Source organism: Lampris incognitus, chromosome 16 (genome assembly GCF_029633865.1).
Source record: "Lampris incognitus isolate fLamInc1 chromosome 16, fLamInc1.hap2, whole genome shotgun sequence".
Lineage (NCBI taxonomy): Eukaryota > Metazoa > Chordata > Actinopteri > Lampriformes > Lampridae > Lampris > Lampris incognitus.
Genome location: NC_079226.1, coordinates 11,535,232 through 11,554,335, shown reverse-complemented (window position 1 = coordinate 11,554,335; position 19,104 = coordinate 11,535,232). Strand labels below are relative to the sequence as shown.

Here is a 19,104-nt window from a genome sequence, read left to right as displayed (position 1 = left end):
CCCCCCCCCTCTGTATGACAATTGTATACCTGTTTGTTTTGGGGGGTTTTTGTTTGGTTTTTTTGTGAATAAAAGGTTTTTTGTGAAAAATGTAACTCTCACAGTATTATGGCATCTTTATTAATGTCATATTGTTGTCATGTTGTTGATTAAGCATTGTACATTCTACATTGTTCACTTGTATTGCCATATTTGAATTACGGTGTGGAGGTATTGTCGCGGCGAGAACAGGAGAGGACCCAAATGCAGACAGCAAGGACAGGCTGGGCTTGAGCAAAGCTATAATAACACAAACACTTACAAACAGCAGGAGCAGACAGCAGGCAGGTACAGACAGCGGGAAAGCTCACAAAATGAAGTGGCGATCTGGCGACCAAGAGTCTCTGTGAGTGTGTGAGACGAACTGACAAAGAGCCCGAGCAACCAAGGGCGCTTATACATACATACATACATACATATATATATATATATATGTATATACATATATATATATATATATATATCTGTGTATGTATATATTGTAGCGAATTCGGGGGGTAGTTTGGGAGACCGTCGCCACAGCCGGGACGCGAACTCATGGTTCCCACACCGCAAGCGACAACGTTAACCAGTCGACTGAAATGTCCGACCCTTTAGTCAAGGACCAACGTGTCTACTTATCCATGCACGTTACACTGTATACATATACACACACACACACACACACACACACACACACACACGCACACGGCGTGTGCGTGTGTGTGCATAACTTTCTTAAAAGAACACTCGACGGTAGGGAAAGTGCTCAACAAGTAAGGACCAAAATCATCCAGTGAGTCGGGTGAATTCTTTATGAGACAGTACAAGCCTGTTTCATGCCATATGCAATCATAAGCTGTCAATAAAGCTACACGGGAAAGAACATACCTTTACCGCATCATGCACATCACGTGCACAACGTCCAACGGGGAAGGGAGAGGTGCGATATTCAAAAATTCAAAAACACGTGATCGCTAATGGTCCAATTTGGGGGGTGGGGTGGGTGGTTGTCCATTGACATGATTTATTTATAATTACAAAAATAGGATCTTATATCTATGTCTCCTTGACTGAATAGTATGTGTAACCGGTTATTGTCTTGCCGGGGGCGGGATTCGAAACGGGGTGTACTGCACCACAAGGCGACATCACTAACCGCTCGGCTAAAGGAACAGATACGTTAGCTAGCGGCTAACGTGCCTTATTATTAGTTTACACAAACTTATACGTAGACAAAGACAATGCATAGTCGGCCCTGGGTGAAGCCGCTGCAAACGTGAGTGGGCGTCGCCATTTTGCCACACCACCCTCATGTTTACAGAGTTTGTGTGTGTGTGTGTGTGTGTGGGGGGGGGGGGTGGGTGGGTTGTTCTCTTTAACACCTTCACATCTGAGAGCAGCCCAGCATCACCATTCATTTATAGGGGTGTATGAAAATATAGATACCCTTGATGATCATTACTTCCATGCCATCGGTGTATGGTGCGTGTGTGTGTGTGTGTGTGTGTGTGTGTGTGTGTGTGTGTGTGTGTGTGTGTGAATTAATTAATTGCAAAGCGCTTTGAGTGGCTGTTGCAGCTAGAAAAGCGCTATAAAAATGCAGCTTGATTGACGCACTGATTCTTAAGATTGCGCACCAAGGCTTTGCAATGTCGCTACTTCATTGTGTAGTTTCCATCTATGACCACTAGATGGCAGGTGCAGTATCATAACAGGGCTGCACAGAACCACAACAACAGCAGGCGTTGACAGCGCCACATTAGCGATGGCTCTTATTACTCTGATTTATGCCTATTAAGGTGTTTCTTCTATGACATCATGACACTCGTGTCGTGATGCAAATCTTAATTGCCAAATTCGTGCCAGTATTCAGCAGTACATCTGGCCACTGAGTGATTGCACTGGTGATGTTGGGGTCTAAATGCCTAGCTCTAATATATCTCTCTTTGGCTGTTGAGGAATCTTATTCATTTTATCAACCCTTTTATATCACACATTTGAGGGAGCTTTTTGTGGTTGTTTTTTTAGCGATAGACATTTATTGCAAATTTTCATTTTCCAGCATAAGGTGATATTGAATACACTTTTAAAGGCAATCAAATTGTTTATACAACCAATTTGATTATTACATGAACAAGAGCACAATAACATTTTACAAAAGTTAAGTCCACCTTTAAGTACTGCATGTCTCAGTCCTTACACGTTTGTCTATGTAACAGTGTAATTACGCTATGTGAATACATATTTTATTACTATAAAGGAACTTACATCAACATTCAGAGTGACAACAATTCATATTGTCTAATTTCACTTCAAGTGCATAATACTGGTATCACTACATTGTTGAAAAAAGCGGTAATAACAAGATATTATTTGTTAATATGTGTACAATATGTCTCCTTGGATGTAAAAATCTGTCCTATAAAGTTCACATGTTGTCAGTATGTAAACCCAAGTGCATCTATTACCATTAAACTCTGTACGCTCTATGTTTGATAAGCAAATAAGCTAGTTCTCCTCCAGATGCAAAATCAAATGTCAACATCCCAACTCAACAGCGTTTTGTTTTTATTATAGCAATTAAATTGTGGCTTCCTCCCTACTATCTGAATGGACAGCACATTTTGAAATAGCCATATAAATGGAGCAATATATATATATATATATATATATATATATATATATATATATATATATTCAACACAAGCACCCAGAGTTTGGTTGTTTGACAGATGATGCTGACAATGGTTGATGTGGCATCGAACAGCTAAAATTTCTTTTTTGTCAGACGTAAACCTGTCTTTATCTTTTGTTACCATGAGACCGGTGTTAATGCCATCTCCACGTGTTTTTACCACAGTATTCGGCATTTTTGTCACGGCAGTAAATAGCAAAAAAAAAAAAAGTAACTTTAGACTGAATGTATTGGTAACAACACTGTTGTGTTCTTAGTGCACCTCTTCCAAAACCACAGTCACAGCCCCGTTGCGAATCTATGCTGACGATGTGCTCTCTTACTTGGTTGAATGATTGCTTCGAAAAGCATCTCTTGACTTCTTCGGGGTAAACCGTAGGTGTCTCTAAAGCATGGAGCATTTGCTTAACGTTGACCAATTTCGGAGTTTGCTCCTTTAACTTTGCAATTTCCGGATGAGAGAAGTTTAACCGTGCCACCGATGACATATCTAAGGGTTCCTCAAGGATCGCTGATCCATCTGCCATCGTGATATGTGTAAGTGTGACGTCTACGGCAGAGAGGAGTTGTACCTCTCTCGTGCGTATTCCCACTTGCTCGCGCTCTTGATATCGAAGCGAATCCAAGGGGGCAGCCGGGAAACCGCCGCCCCCTGGATTCCCGCGCTACAGTATCGTGCGTTGTCGTGCTTCCGGCTGCGGCGGCTTACCGGCCTCCCCTGAATTCGCTACAGTAGCATGCTTCGTCATGTTTATTGCTGATAACAGAAGGTGAGCCAGAGGATGTTCCCGCTGCGAGTCGACGAAATGATAAAAACTCCTACGGAGACCCGTAGGAGGATGACGACCTCCTCAGGGCAGCTCTGTCTCTATCTGACAGGTCAGTTCCGGTGTTTCGTCTCTTTAGCTTACTTGGATTTCATCGTATGAGTGATGTAGTCGACGTAGATTTACACCTGTACACGTTTTCAATGCCTTTTGAAAAGGTCATTTTTGAGGTAATCGACGCTTAAGTTTCAGCCCCATGTATACAAATGAGTTCTTAAAAGCTATGGCAATGTAATAACAGCCTATGTCGTCATGGTTTTTTTTTTATTGAATGCCAAGTGGATATGTATGTTGGAATGAGTGTACCCTTAAGGATTGACAAAACACATTCAGGATTCTCCCCACTGGCACATCACTCTGTATTGCTTTGGTGATACTTGGGTTCCGTTGTTGTTTCTCTTGACAGAACATAATCCCAATGCAGCATGTGTTTGTTGTTTACATGTCGGCCTGGGTGTCACGTGAGACCTTGCTTGTGTACTCTGCATCTGATGTCCAGTGCTTCTGTATGCTACAGGCATGCCACCATGTTTTGTCAGGTGATCAACTACATGGTCATAAGGAAGTCTCCACGCAGGAGCCGTTTCTGTGAAAGGACCTGTGGTTGTGGCAATTCTCGCTGCAGTGGACAATGAGCACCGGGAAGCAGAGGGCATCCTGGTAGTCCGGAGGGTCCTCATCGTCTGTGGTCAGGCGCTCCGACAAGCAGCGGGTGTTCTCGCTGGGGCTCTCCTGGTCATCCAGGCTGCCACTCCTCCAGAAGCAGCTGCGCTGGGAGCCGTAGCGCCGCGCCAGGGAGAAACGGCTGCCGCTGAAGGGTATTCGGGAGCTGGCGCCGGTACAGATGCTGAGGGCGCTCCTGGAGAAAACTGAGGAGCAACTGATGGCCCGGTGGCAGCGCTCGCAGTTCTGACGGTAGCCGCCGAAGCTCCCGGGGCACTGGGCCAGGTCCATAAGGCCAGCCTCTGAGTAGCTGGGCACCAGCTGCTGGTTGGAGCGAATGTGCCATTCCAGCTCGGTGCTGTCGATGGTGTTGACACGGGGGATACGACGGGAGTACGGCCGGTCGTCGCAAGGGGTCACCGGGAGGTAATCGGGCCCAAAGAGCTTCTCGACCCGGTAGTGGACGTAGGCCGTGCGGTACTCTGTGAAGACTCTCAGAGGCCAGGAGAACGTGAGGAACGAGGCCAGCCAAAAGACGTAGTGAGACAGATACCAGGGGTGGTGCTCCGGGTCAGACAGCACCATGACATACTCCTTGAGGTCAATGTTTTTCAGGTGCATGCCCTCCCGCGCCTCCATGTAGTCGTCAAGACCCTCGTTGTCGGTGAAGAATCTCGCCCGCTGGGTCAGGTAGGAGTTCTCAGACTCGACGTTGGCGAAGCTGAAGCATTTGGTGAACCTTAGCTTTGTGAGGGCGGATTTCTCCAGGCCGAGTAGCTGCTTCGACACGTCCTTCACCCCGCAGTGGCTGTAGTCAAACTCAGCCTCCGCCACATGGGTGTTGACACGTTCGTGGTAAACCTGGGTGCTGGTGTAAGCGTCGCCATTGCGGTAGCGCGTGACCTGACGAGTCCGGCGGACGTAGTGATAGCTGATGGCCTTCCACCAGATGCAAGGTTTGGCTTGCTGCATCCTCTGAATGCGTTCGTAGATCCCCTCCACGTCCACTTTGTGCTGCAGCTCGTTCTTAACGTGACAGTGCCAGCACTCCACCAGGTAGACCACATACAGCATCCCCAGCAGGGCCAGAGGGATGTAAATATAGCCATCGGAGCAGGGGCTGTCGTGGTACATCATGGATTTCCCTTTGAAGGCACTGTCAAAGGTGAGGCGGGTCACCTTGGTGACATGACACCACACCATGGCTCCCATGCAGCCGTACATCAGGACGGAGAGCAGCAGGCATTTCCAAAAGCTCTCCCGGCACAGAGACTTGCTCAAAGACTGCTTCAGAGGCCTTTGCTGTTGGGCCAAAGCACCAGGAAAGAGAAAATGGTGATTAATAAAAGTGCAGTTCTTATCATAATATCGGCAAATTCAGAATTTCATGTGCACGAGCTATGGCTGCGCAAGAAAACACCTGACATGTAACGTCCAATTTTTTTTACCAGAGACTGGAGCTTGGAAGTTTTTGCAAAAATTTCAAATGCAAATAGAGACAGCTGCCAACGGCTGATTATTAACTTTAGAACAAAAAAAAAAAAGGAAACATCTAAGATCAGCCTTCAAGCTGCTGACTCTCCAATGAAGAACAGCATTGCAGTCTTTCCATGGCAGCCTGGCATCCTCTCTCTCGCATGGGGCGTCGAGGAGGGGTTCAAGTAACGGAGAGGGATCAAGTTGAAATCAAAGCTGTGGGCCCCGCTACGCCGAATGGCAGTTTCTAAGGCTGACAAATGACGCACAGGTCTCTAGACAGGTAAGCACCGAGTCAATAAGCCCTGACACACATGTACTCGGATACAGCTCGACCAGAGTCTCCGTATATAGCTAGTCTCCCGGGTGGACTAAAATCCTCGTGGATAACACAAAGTGAGTGGACGCGCTTCCCTCAAAGCACAATGGGGAAATGTGGGGGGGGGGGTCCATTTTAATAACACCGCAGCATAATGAACTAATTCCCCCGCAGCGTGTTGCACGGCGTGTTGCAGCATGTTGAATGTTGCAACGACACCCCTGCAACGCGTTTCATTCTCATACTCAAGCCACGGCTGCAAAACAGTACCTCTTCTCGGGCGTCTTCCTCGAAAACGGTGGTCGCGCTGCTCTCGCTGGCGGTGGCGGCCGATGCAGGAGGGGACATGGTAGCGGCAGAGGCGGCGGTGATGGAGAATGGCGGGGTGCGGGGGGGGGGAGGACAGAAATGATTATCGATACCTCGCCCTGCGGCGTGTCCCCTCTGCGAGATAATAAACGCGGCTTGTCGCGGCGGGCTGCCGCCGCATCGGGGCCACTCGCGCGTCGTTTTTGGATCCGCGAGGCGCTGGAGCGTGCACGCCGGTAATCCAAACCAAAAGAGGGGTTTTTCTTCTTCTTCTTCTTCTTCTTCTTCTCCTGCAGGGAAGAGAAGGAGAAACGTGTCTATCGAGGAAGCAGCATCTTCTCATCGTCTCGTATTTGCCCCTGACGCAGTGCCATGGTGGTAGGTTGGGACGGTGTACATCAGTCAGACGAGGACGCCCTGCCCCTGACGGACCGCCGGCGGGGCTCTACCGCCGGGCTCCTCGCCGTGTTGACATGTGGTGGGTGGGAGCGCTGCCCCGCACTGCATGCAGCAGCAGGCAGCAACTGCCTACCTACCTACCGTAGGCCTGCCTGCCTGCCTGCCTGCCTGCCTGCATGGCACACACACCTACCTGCCCGTCGTCCGCTGTCCGTGGGTCGGAGTTACTGAGCGCACTCCATTCAGCTCACTCACAACCGAGTTAAAATAAGTATTGCCCGTATTAGAAAGAGGGAAGAAAGAGACAGATAGATGGACGGCCAGATGTGTGTGCGCGCACGCACGCGCACACATATCTGTATATGTGTATTTATAATCAGAGAAAGAGAAGTTATTTTCTATACAACGACCACTATTTAAGCCATGATATAAGATAGATAGTCGATATTGACATATTGATCATATATATATATATGATCAATATGTCAATATCAATATATAATATGATCAAGCCATATATGTGTGTGTGTGTGCGTGTGTGGCGAGCGAACGAGAGAGAGACTTTATTTCGTCGTACAGCTACACACACACACACACACACACACACACACACACACACACACACACGCACACACACGCACGCACGCACGCACGCAAACATGCAGGGGCTGGTGGCTGAAGAAATGTTCCCTCTGCATTTCCCCCATCCTGCTGTCCTTCATCCAGGGGCAGCCAGGAGCAGCGGGCAGCACTTCCCCTCAGCCCCCCGGGGACCAGCTCCAGGTGGACGTCCATGTCGTGGTCGGGGACTGGACAGGACAGCGTTCTGCGTGTTCCTATTGGGGTTCTTTCTGATGCAGGTGGAAACCCACGTGAGCATGAGGGGAACATGCGGAGTACACACAGACAACCACTTCGCGCACACGCACACGCACGCACATAAACAGACAGACAGACAGACAGACAGACAGACAGACAGACAGACAGAGATAGATAGATAGATAGATAGATAGATAGACAGACAGACAGACAGACAGACAGACAGACAGACAGACAGACAGAGATAGATAGATAGATAGATAGATAGATAGATAGATAGATAGATAGATAGATAGATAGATAGATAGATAGATAGATAGATAGATAGATAGATAGATAGATAGATAGATAGATAGATTAGAGCCTAAATCTTTAAAAAAATAGGACGAGCAAAGTACTTGGAGAAAAGGGTTGAGACCGACGGAATGTCACCGGAACATGAAAGTGGTCTTGTAACACCGCATATGCCATATCTGACGGATTCAACGAAGATAGAATTGAAAAACTGTAAAATTTTAATCAACATTTCAAATCTCCCCGGTGACACCCTGAGCCAAAGGTGTCCAAAATACATAAAAACACACACACGCAGGTGTTGGGATAATACATCATAACAGAATCTGAACCCAGGGTTGGTCTGTAGATGAAACACGCGCCACTATGACGGCCAGGCGCCATTAGCAAGCGACACGTCACTTCCTGTGACAACACACAAATCATGTTTGCGTCGTTGCCGTCTGCACGTGGGTCCATGGCCGCGTAAATGAACGTCAGCACACGTCATACAGGATAAAGGGAGAATACCAGCTCATTAAAAAAGATACAAAACAACATACATGTGCAGGTATGTGCCATGCAAGAGACTCGCATCCTTCTAGGCAGTAATTAGAACGTACCTACAAAATCTTAGAAAAATACAAAACGTCCTCCCTAAAATCAAATCAAAGTTTGACGGGTTGAAATTAAAACAAGCTGTGTGTGTCACATATCGTCAGTAAGACACTCAAAGTCATTGGCTTTCAAAACTTGGTAGAGGGGGCGTCTGTAGCGTAGCGGTCTATTCCGTTGCCCACCAACACGGGGACCGCCGGTTCGAATCCCCGTGTTACCTCCAGCTTGGTCGGGCGTCCCTACAGACACAATTGACCGTGTCTGCGGGTGGGAAGCCGGATGTGGGTATGTGTCCTGGTTGCTGCACTAGCGCCTCCTCTGGTCGGTCGGGAACTGGAGGGGAATGGCGTGATCCTCCCACGCGCCACGTCCCCCTGGCGAAACTCCTCACTGTCAGGTGAAACTCCTCACTGTCAGGTGAAACGAAGCGGCTGGCGACTCCACATGTATCGGAGGAGGCACGTGGTAGTCTGCAGCCCTGCTCCTCGGATCGGCAGTGGGGGTGGAGCAGTGACCGGGACGGCTCATAGGAGTGGGGTAATTGGCTGGGTACAATTAAGGCGAAAATATAAAATATATTCTCCCACTCATAGATGAGTGGGAGAATATATTATGTGATTTGTTTGTTTGTTTGTTTGGCTTTTCCCCCTCTTTTTCTCCCCAGTTGTACTTGGCCAATCAACCTATTTTCCGAGCAGTCCTGATTTATGCTCCGATCCGGGGAGGGCTGCAGACTACCACATGTCTCCTCCGATACATGTGGAGTCGCCAGCCACTTCTTTTCACCTGACAGTGAGGAGTTTCACCAGGGGGACGTAGCGCGCGGGAGGATCACGCTATTCCCCCAGTTCCCCCTGAACAGGCGCCAGAGGAGGCGCCAGTGCAGCGACCAGGACACATACCCACATCCGGCTTCCCAGAGGCCAATTCTGTAGGGACGCCCGACCAAGCCGGTGGTAACACGGGGATTCGAACAGGCGACCCCCGTGTTGGTAGGCAACGGAATAGAGTGCCACGCCACCCGGAGGCCATGATGTAATTTTTTTCCACATTTCCGCGTCAGACACTGCTCTCTTATTTTACATTTCAACCCATCAAATTATGCCACAATGACAAAATAGTGCAGGGACAGTGAGTTTCATAAATGCGCAGCAACATCCCCATCTGGCGCCATGCCAGTACTTTGCACCTGTGATGACGTGGTGACTATGAGGTTTAAGTACACACTGTCGGGTTTGATATGCTGTACCCAATGCATGCATTCACCAAAATATTGGGAGATTGTGAAATATAAGTATGGAGACAAAACATGAGGATTATTGGGAGTCGGAGGATAAAGTAGTCCGATTAAGTCCTGCGATGTGTCTTTTGTGTCTTGTTGACCAAACCGCTTGCACACCTCCATGCCTCCGACAGGTTCAGTCTTTGTCCCAGGTTCTCTGTTTGTTGCCACGAAGGACACCCTTTCAAGACAGAGATATGAACGTTGGCAATTATTTTGTTGTAGTTTTATTTATTCATTTATATTTTTGAACCCCCCTTCTTTTTCCTCCCCAGTTGTATCCGACCAATTACCCCACTCTTCAGAGGCATCCCGGTCGCTGCTCCACCCCCTCTGCCGATCCTGGAGGGCTGCAGACTACCACGTGCCTCATCCGATACATGTGGAGTCGCCAGCTGCTTCTTTTCACCTGACAGTGAGGACTTTCACCAGGGGGACGTAGCGCGTGGGAGGATCAGGCTATTCCCCCAGCTCCGCGTCCCCCCCCCCGACCGACCAGAGGAGGCGCCAGTGCAGGGACCAGGACACATACCCACATCATGTCTGTGAATGTTCTCATTCATCCAGGTCGTGGTTATCCAAAGGAGTTGAATCAAGTGCGACTGGACTTGGTATATATCCGTGAAGACGTTTCGCCTCTCATCCAAGAGGCTTCCTGAGTTCGTGCCTTTCTGACTAGACCAAGCCTAGCCTTCACGGATATATACTGTAGCGAATTCGGGGGGCAACCACAGGAACTGCCGCGACCGGGACGCGAACCCGCTACTTATCCATACACGTTACACTACCAAGTCCAGTCGCACTTGATTCAACTCCTTTGGATACCCACATCCGGCTTCCCACCCGCAGACACGGCCAGTTGTGTCTGCAGGGACGCCCGACCAGGCCGGATGTAACACGTGGATTCGAACCGGCGATCCCCGTGTTGGTAGGCCACGGAATAGACCGCCACGCCACCCGGACGCCCCTGTTATTGTTTTACTAACAAAAGAACTCGTCTAGATAATGACAAGTAACCGGTTATTTTCTTGCCCGGTGCGGGATTCGATACGGGGTGTACTGCACCACGAGGTAACATCGCTAACCGCTCGGCTGAAGGGTCAGACCCGTTAGCTAGGGGCTAACGTGTCTTATTAGTAGTTTACATAAGTATCTTCTATTTTAAGACGCACCAAGGCAGTGCTGTGAACCGCGTTCGTGCGGGGGGGGCGGGGGGGGTCAAATTCTGCTTAGGGCCCCAGAGAGGCTTGGGCCGGCCCTGGGCAAGAACAACATGCGTGCACACGGCGGAATCCAACGCTTGACACGCAGACTGGACAACTCGACACCGCTGCATCTGACCCGAGAGCTGCTGCTCCGGATTCACTCACCGAGTACATGTTGGACAGGCTGTTGAAGAGCACTTGCCCCGCGCTCACTTTGTTCCTCACGCCCCGTATGGTCCCGTTCTTGCTGCAGATGTTGATCCGCTTGTTGCTGAACAGCATCTCTCTCTTGGCACTGGCGTACAGCAGGAGGTCGTCGGGCTCGCAGCCGCTCTCGTCCGCGGCGGTGCCGGCCAGGCCGTTCAGGTGGCTGTTGGCCTCGCTGGCCGCAGGCGGGCCCCCGCGCTCCGCCTCCTGGGCACCGGGCGAGTCCGTCGAGTCCGACCCGCACCACGTCGCCTCGTCCCTGAACACCTCCGTCAGGACACGGCCGCTGTTCGCAGACGCCACCCGAAACCTGACGGTCCTCCCGGCCTTCTCTCTCTCCCGCTTCAGCTGGGGCCCTTCCATTAAAAGCACGATAGGAGGCGCCTCACGTGTTTAGTGTGCCCATCGGCAGCCATGCTGTTTCCAGCTAAGCCACGGCGGCGTGCGAGCGTCCACCAACAACCTCCCTCCCGAGGTGCCAACACCGAGACGGGCAACGCCGCGGGAACGACAACTGGACACCGAAAGGATTAATTATGAATAGGGTCCTGCCATGGCAACAGCCGAAAATAGGCAAACAGTAAATTGATATCATCACTTTCAATAATTTACCAGGGCCACTTTGTACACAGCAGATACACTTTGGACCCCCCCCCCCACTCCCTCCCATTATTTAGCACCTTCAAATTTGGCACATATTGGTAATGATAGTTGCTGGCACCCTTAGAAGCAGCATTGAAGGTGTGTCAACTTTTACCACAATCTTTTAGAAAACAGTGTCTTCCTGAGGAAAGACCATTTTTCAGATATAAAATGACTCGGTGCTGCCGTTTTAAGTAATTGCAAAACCCAATGCATTTGTAAAGTAAAATAAAAAAAGATTTTCTACCAGATTGCTTATTTGAATATTTCACTCATTGAAACAGGTACAAGGTGTAAATACTCCCTCTTTACTCAGGTGGAGGCCACAGTTTGCAGGTGGGCATAATTCATTATTCAGCAATTATCAAGTGTCCAATAATCAGAGAAGTTACCGTCTGAATACAAACGTTAAATGAGAAGTCACTAGATGTTTTGGGTCTAGGCATGTCACCTTGCATAAACACGTGGTGGTGATGATCTATTCAGCGTTTTGTTTTGTTTTTTTCTGCTGCAAATTTACAACGGCTGACTGACTGGTAGTTTTAGATGAAGACTTGTTGGTTTTCGAGTTGCAGCCACGCTGGAATAAACATTTCACTTTAGCTGGTAGCCAGCAAGCAGCCTGTCTTGTATTGATCCTGGAGATAAATGAATCCAAACCCGTGAAAAGTCCTGTATCGTGCAAAAGCAATCAAACAAACTATGACATGATTACTGTGTACTGTTGCTATTAACACTAGCACCTCAGCTACTGTGATAGTACGACTATGATATTGTACCCGGTTATTTTCTTGGTGGTGCGGGATTCGATACGGGTGTACTGCACCACAAGGCGACATCACTAACCGCTCGGCTAAAGGGTCAGACCCCGTTAACTAGGGGCTAACGTGTATTATTAGTAGTTTACAGTCGTCACCCTCCCCGGAAGCGCGCCCTCGCGCTTTGTTATTCCCGCGCTCCGAAGAGACTTCTGAGGATCTGCACACTTCCGGATCCCACCGCTGCCACCGGTTATTTTCTTGCCCGGTGCGGGATTCGACACGGCGTGTGCTGCACCACAAGGCGACATCGCTAACCGCTCGGCTAAAGGGGCCGACCCGTTAGCTAGGTGCTAACGTGTCTTATTAGTAGTTTACAATATGATTACTGTCAAGCAAATGTACTGCCACTACTACGTCATCTCGAACTTGTGATATTGTTACTATGGTGCCTGTTTTTGACATGCTAATGGATCTGCTAATCATTGTTTCCCTTGTGAGTGACTTTGAATAAAAGCTTCTGCCAAATGGGGAAATGTAAATGTAAAGGTAACCATGCGGCCGAGCCTGTAGTTCCTCTCCAGTCCTGTGAGCGGCAGTGTAGCATGTTGACTAAAGAGCCTCAAAGTGCTGCTGCTGCTGATTGGGCCTTGATGGGAGAGGGGGAGGAGTTTAGCGCTGCTTAGAGAGGGAAGGTTCAAGAAGCGATGTTGGTGGTAGAGAACTGGTCAGGGTCGTGGGGGTTTAAGTGTTCTGTAGAAAAGACAAAGGTTGTGGTGTTTAGCAGGGAGAAAGTAAGAGAAGCAGGTGTAAAGATGTATGGGGAGCACCTAGAAAAGACTTTTCGGTTTCTGGGGGTTTTATTTGACATAAAGCTGGTCATATTAATGAGATACATAACAAATGCAAGATGGTTCTCGATGTAATGAGATGTTTGACAGGCTCAGAATGGGGAGCGAATAGGAGCACTTTCGTGCCTATTTATGTTGCGTTAATAGGATCCGTGTTTGATTATGGAAGTGTAGTGTACAGGTCAGCAGCAAAACCACAATTAACAAAGCTCCAAGTGATACAAACTCAGGCACTGGGATTATGCTGTGGGGCTATTAAGACTTCTCCTAATATGGCCGTTCAAGTGGCAATGGGAGCGATGCCATTGACTCTAAGATATAAGCAGATCACGGTGAACTACTGGGCAACTCTACAAGGGCATAGGGAAGACCATCCCACTGGGAAGGCCCTCAAACCATGTTGGGAAGGTGGGAAAGCAAAGGGAGAATGTTTTGCTTGGGCAGCAAACAAAATGGCTGAAGAAATGGGATTACATGGGAGAAGTTATTGTTCCACAGTGCCATACCCGGTGACTCCGTCATGGTTATTTCCCCCTGCGATATTAGATTGCTATATTCAAGAAGAAATGGAGCGAGTGAAATGAAGTGGTAATTGGGCAGAGATAATGGACAGCAGATTAAACACAATACATCAATCATTCACTCCAATATACACAGACTGATCAAAGGAACCAAAAAAGGAAACACGGGACTTGCTTATGTTATCCCAGAGTTAGATGCACATATCAAGGAACGGACACCAGATCACTTAACAGCATATACAGCCGAGATATTGGCTATTGCATTGGCATTACAGTGGGTAGAGCAAAACCAGCTTAAAAAGGTCATAGTGTGTTCAGATTCATTGTCAGCTCTGGTATCATCACAGTCCATGTCATCTCAATGTAGACCAGATATCATCTACGAAATCTATGAGACACATTCAGACTGCATCAAGCAGAGACAGCTGTTCGGTTTATGTGGCTTCCAGCTCATAGGGGTGTAGAGGGGAATGACATGGCGGACTCACTGGCTAAACAAGCCCTGAAGCAGGATAGAGTCATGAAGGTGACTTTCAGCAAAGCTGAAATTAAAACAATAATATGGAGCAAAATCATGACGGCTTGGCAAAAGTTATGGGACGAGGGAACCAGAATTTTCCCCTACTGATACCCTCCCTCCCAAAAGTGGGAGGGAGGGTATCAGTAGGGGAAAATTCTAGGGAACAAGCCGTCGTTTCAAGATTGAGGTTAGGACACACAGGATTAAATTGAACAGTGCACCTATTGGGGAAGCATCCATCAGGACTTTGTGAATGTGGCTCAGAAGAAAGTGTTGAGCATGTTATTTGTCCCTGCCAGAAATACTCAACACACAGAGAAAAGCTGAAGAAGGAACTCAAAGACATTTGAGGCGAGTACTTAATCTTAAGATTTCATTCAGTATTGAGGGGTAGAAATATAAACCATTGTTTGTGTTCTTAAAAGAAATTGGCACAATGAAGACGATCTAGTGCTATTATTATTATTATTTATTATTAATATTGGGTTTTTTTCCTCTTGCCATTCATCCTTTAACACTCTGGCCCACACTCCAGCACAGTAGGTGGCGGTAATGCGCCTTAAACGCTAGTTGCCACCCGCTATTAAATACGAGAAGAAGAAGACGACGCCGCCGCACGAGGAAACGCGTGGGGACGCAGGATCAGCGTGGAAAAAAAAAAACTCAACATGGGGAAAAGAAGACAGAACAAGCAGCTTTTCACCAGTCTTTCCAAAAAGCAGAAGAAACACCTGAAAGAGTTTGGGGAGGAGCACCCATTCCATGACAAGTAAGCAGCGCCGCTATACTGGAAAGTAAAACAGTACAGCAAGTAAAACAGATACTGGTCGGCTAAGACCAGTATCTGTTTTAGTACCTGCTGCTTTGGTGGGAACCCCACCTGGCTAGAAAGAGGCTGTCAAGCTGTGTAGTGACTCCCAGATGGTTTCAGGTCACCGCATGCATAGTCGTCATATCATAGTAGTTCATCCTCTAAATGGTAATCATATGGGCAGGTGGCCTCGAGACTTCTTGTATATCATTAAAGCCAAGGGTTGCAAGTTGTTAGGGCAAATGTAGGGTTTTAAGAACCAGGTAAGCTGCTGCTCTTACCCCTGGCTTTTGCTCTGCAATGTACTGAGAAATGTGTTTTAATTTATTGGTTTTTTTCCCCCCCCAAAAGATTCTTTGATGGTAGGTTTCCTTCCCCCAGATATGTTGCTCGATGGTAATGCAATCTAGAGAAGCCAAATGAGACCTCCAATGCAGACGTGTAAATGTGACGTGTATTTCTTACAGTGTTAATGAAAGACCCGAGAGAACTCAAATAGTGGACATGGTGAGTAGCATCTACCTCATTCTGAACCACACACACACACACACACACACAGGTCATGTGCGCATGCTTCGGTCGCTTTTGGCTTACAGTCATTCCCTGGAGATCCTAACCTTCACCATAACAGATAACATGCCTAGTCCCAGACCTTACCCTAACTTTAACCTAACCCAGTGGTACTCACTAATTTCCTTAGGAGAGCCACTTATGAGTAAGACCACTCCTCAAAGAGCCACAGAGATTGCAGATATAACTCGGGTGTTTTTTTTTTATCATCACTTTCAAGATATTTACCATCTTTGTGTATGTTTAAAAAGGTATAGTACCATGCTTTCCATCCTTACATCTCTTTTTATTCTCCATTAATAATTACATTGCATTATTAAGATATATAATACGTGTTTGTGAGTTTGTAAGGCTGGGAGTGGAACCCATCTTATGTGTGCATGTACGTATGCAATTATACATAAGCATTATCAACATGAAAAACATAGGCTATACGTCTACCCATGATCCCACGCTGTTACGTAGCCTACATTCTTTGACGTATCTTCAGTATGCTCCCATCTGCTGGATAAGTTATAGCTGTGTTCTTATTGTTATCAGTGGATCTATATGAGGCGCAAAACAAAGTCTCACGAGCCGCGTAAAGAGTGACACTGACCTAACCCAATTGAAGACGAAACCATTTTACACTTAGCTGGAAGTAATTGCAGTGAAACTAAATTGGGGACACCAATTTTGTTCCCCAGTTAGACATACTGACCCCAGTCAACTGGTTTGAGGTCCAAATTTTGTCCCCAGTTGTGGCCTATGACAGAAACACACACAGCCAATTTCCAAGATACATGCTTAATGTGTAAAGTTAAAATTTAGCCTCGAAAAGGGGCGAAGTTTTCTCTAAACATGTCTTGGCGGTAGATGACCAGCTAAATTCAGTATCATCTGCATTTAGCTGGAAGTTTTTTCAGTTTTGCCTCTTATAATCTTAAAAAACCTGTTGGGATTAACTTTATGTTGTGGTTATTGTTTTTTGTTTTCGCTTACCTGCTATTTTGTTGCTTATTTCCCTATAATCCTGTTTTTAAATCATTTTAAATCATTCTTTTTGTCAACAAATGTTATTGTTAAATCACTTTGTGACTCTCTTGGAAAGTGCAGCATAATCAGTGTAAGTCATTGCAATCCTGATATCCACAACGGTTGTTGGGCGTAAAGTAAAAGCTGTGTTCTTCTCTTTTCTGCTGCAGCCATCAAGTCCAGAACCATCTGAAAATAAAAACCAGGAAGAGGAGGAAGAGGAGGAACCAGAAGAGAAGACAGCCTATCAGAAGCTCCTCTCAACTCTTACCCAAACTACTGACAACAACCAGAGTGAAGATGAGGAGAGCTCAGATCATGAGGATGAAGACGATGAGCTGCTTGATGAAGGCGATGAGCTGCTTGATGAAGGCAAGTTGTTGATTTCTAGCATAATGATAAGAAAGTTGACTTTTGGTCAAAGGACCCCAGGGTTGGGTTGGGTAATAATTCTGTATTATCGTTTATGATCTTTCAACGGTATAGTATCAGGATCCATCCATCCATTCCATTATGCAAACCGCTTATCCTGCTCTCAGGGTCGCGGGGATGCTGGAACCTATCCCAGCAGTCATTGGGTGGCAGGCCGGAAGACACCCTGGACAGGCCGCCAGGCCATGAAATTTGGATATTGTCATATGGTTATGCACAATTTTGTTGTCTAAACTAATGATAACGCGGAACTGTTACCTAAAATTTTTCACAAAATGAGGTCTGAAATGTTTGAAAGAGTATTATTTGAAAACTAGTTTTGGTTTGATATTATAATTTACATTGCCAAATAGTTCAGCGTAATGATCCTCCGTTAGATTCTTAATTTTGGTATTTTTGTGTACGTTAGCAGATATCAGGATGTATATTGATAATTTGTCAAATTTCCTGTGATCATTGTGATATTATTTTCCATCTCGCTCAGCACCACCCTTGTAATGTTGTCACCAGATGAAAGTGACGGAGGCGGAGAGGATGATGAGGGAGTTGATGAGGAGGAGGAGGAGGAAGTTGAAGAAGGTGAAGATCTGACTGAAGCACCTGAAGGAGAGGAGGGGGACGAGAAGGAGGGAGTAATGGGAGATGAGAAGGAAGCGGATGAGGAGTTCACAGACAAGGCAAATGAGTCTCAATTCTGTCTGGAGTCCAACTTCATGGGTGAGGAAGAGCAGGAGGGAGAACAAGAGAACAGTAAAGGTAATGAAGGTTTGATTTTACTTACCTTTACTAAAATGTTCAACATTCATGTTTCAGACCTGCCAACATGTACGCATTTCTCGTACTCGGCACGCATTTTGACCCTTAAGTACGCTTGTACAATTCACTGCGCTCCAGGTACGCATTTTGTTGCATCTCGCATTTCGCCGGTTTCAGTTTCTATGCATTCTATGAAGTTGATTCTGCCGCTGAGTCACAGCAATCTATGTAAGTGGAGTGAAAAGCTTTCGGCCAATCAGAGCGCAGTATTTGAACCCACTCGCCCACCTGCCCCTCCTAGCAAATGCTTTGCGCGTTCAATTCAATTCAACTGACAGTCGATGAAGTGGAGGAGGAGTTTCGGCTCTTCCAGTCCACCACCTTGAACGATGGTATTCTGACCAAAAGGGCTGATGACGCTTGGACAGAACTAGGTTTGATGGAGTCAGGAGGGAGGAAACTTTTTGAAAACCTCTCCACTGTAATGCTTGGTGTGTGTTCGATTTTTCACAGTAACGCAGACTGTGAAAGGATCTTCAGCTTGGTCACTAAAAATAAAACACAATGTCGTGCTAGCCTGAGCACAGAGATGCTCAGTTCTCTGGTGACACGAAAAGTCATGATTGCCTCCAAAGGCAGCACGTGTTACAAAGAGACTTTCAGTGACGCAGTACTTAAAAAAGCCAAATCTGCAACCTTCAACAAGTTGCACTAGTTTCACTATGCATTGAAAATTTGAATCTTTTTCGTTGTTTGTTTTTAGCAAACTGATTTTGATATTGATTACTGCTGGCTTTGCACATTTATTTAATGTTTTGATTTATTTATTTACAAAGAATGTCCTCAGTTTACTTTTAGAAGTTTCCATGGGCTATGCCTCCTGTACAACACTTGTACAGCTGTTCCGACACTAAATCTCGATTGGGGAAAGTATATTATGTGTATATTATGTATTATGGTGTCAGGTATCTCAGTGGTGGTGGGTGAGCAATGGTGGAGCATACATTGGTGGTGGGCTGTCAGGTGCGCGCGTGCGGGGGGGGTGGTTGGTGTTAGGGGGTAGTACTCATAAAATTTCTTCAAGGCTGGCAGGTCTGATATTTTCTTTAATCTAAA

The 19,104-nt window shown here is 46.9% G+C and overlaps 2 protein-coding genes across 2 annotated transcripts in view; one reads left to right on the top strand and one right to left on the bottom strand.

The window, feature by feature from the left end:
• Positions 1-4,098: 4,098 nt before the first annotated feature.
• On the bottom strand, positions 4,099-6,349 carry LOC130126548 (transmembrane protein 151B-like). Its single transcript, XM_056296120.1, has 2 exons — positions 6,272-6,349; positions 4,099-5,508 (listed from the first exon to the last, which is right to left on the bottom strand). The coding sequence occupies exons 1-2, from the start codon at positions 6,347-6,349 to the stop codon at positions 4,099-4,101; spliced, it is 1,488 nt and encodes a 495-aa protein (XP_056152095.1).
• An 8,685-nt stretch (positions 6,350-15,034) lies between these two features.
• The window catches only part of utp25 (UTP25 small subunit processor component), a 15,330-nt gene continuing 11,260 nt past the window's right edge, over positions 15,035-19,104 (top strand). The window contains exons 1-4 of the mRNA XM_056296072.1: positions 15,035-15,174; positions 15,684-15,723; positions 16,971-17,172; positions 17,743-17,988. Coding sequence (XP_056152047.1) covers positions 15,074-15,174; positions 15,684-15,723; positions 16,971-17,172; positions 17,743-17,988 — 589 coding nt within the window. The 5' untranslated portion in view covers positions 15,035-15,073. The remainder of the gene's footprint in view (positions 15,175-15,683; positions 15,724-16,970; positions 17,173-17,742; positions 17,989-19,104) is intronic.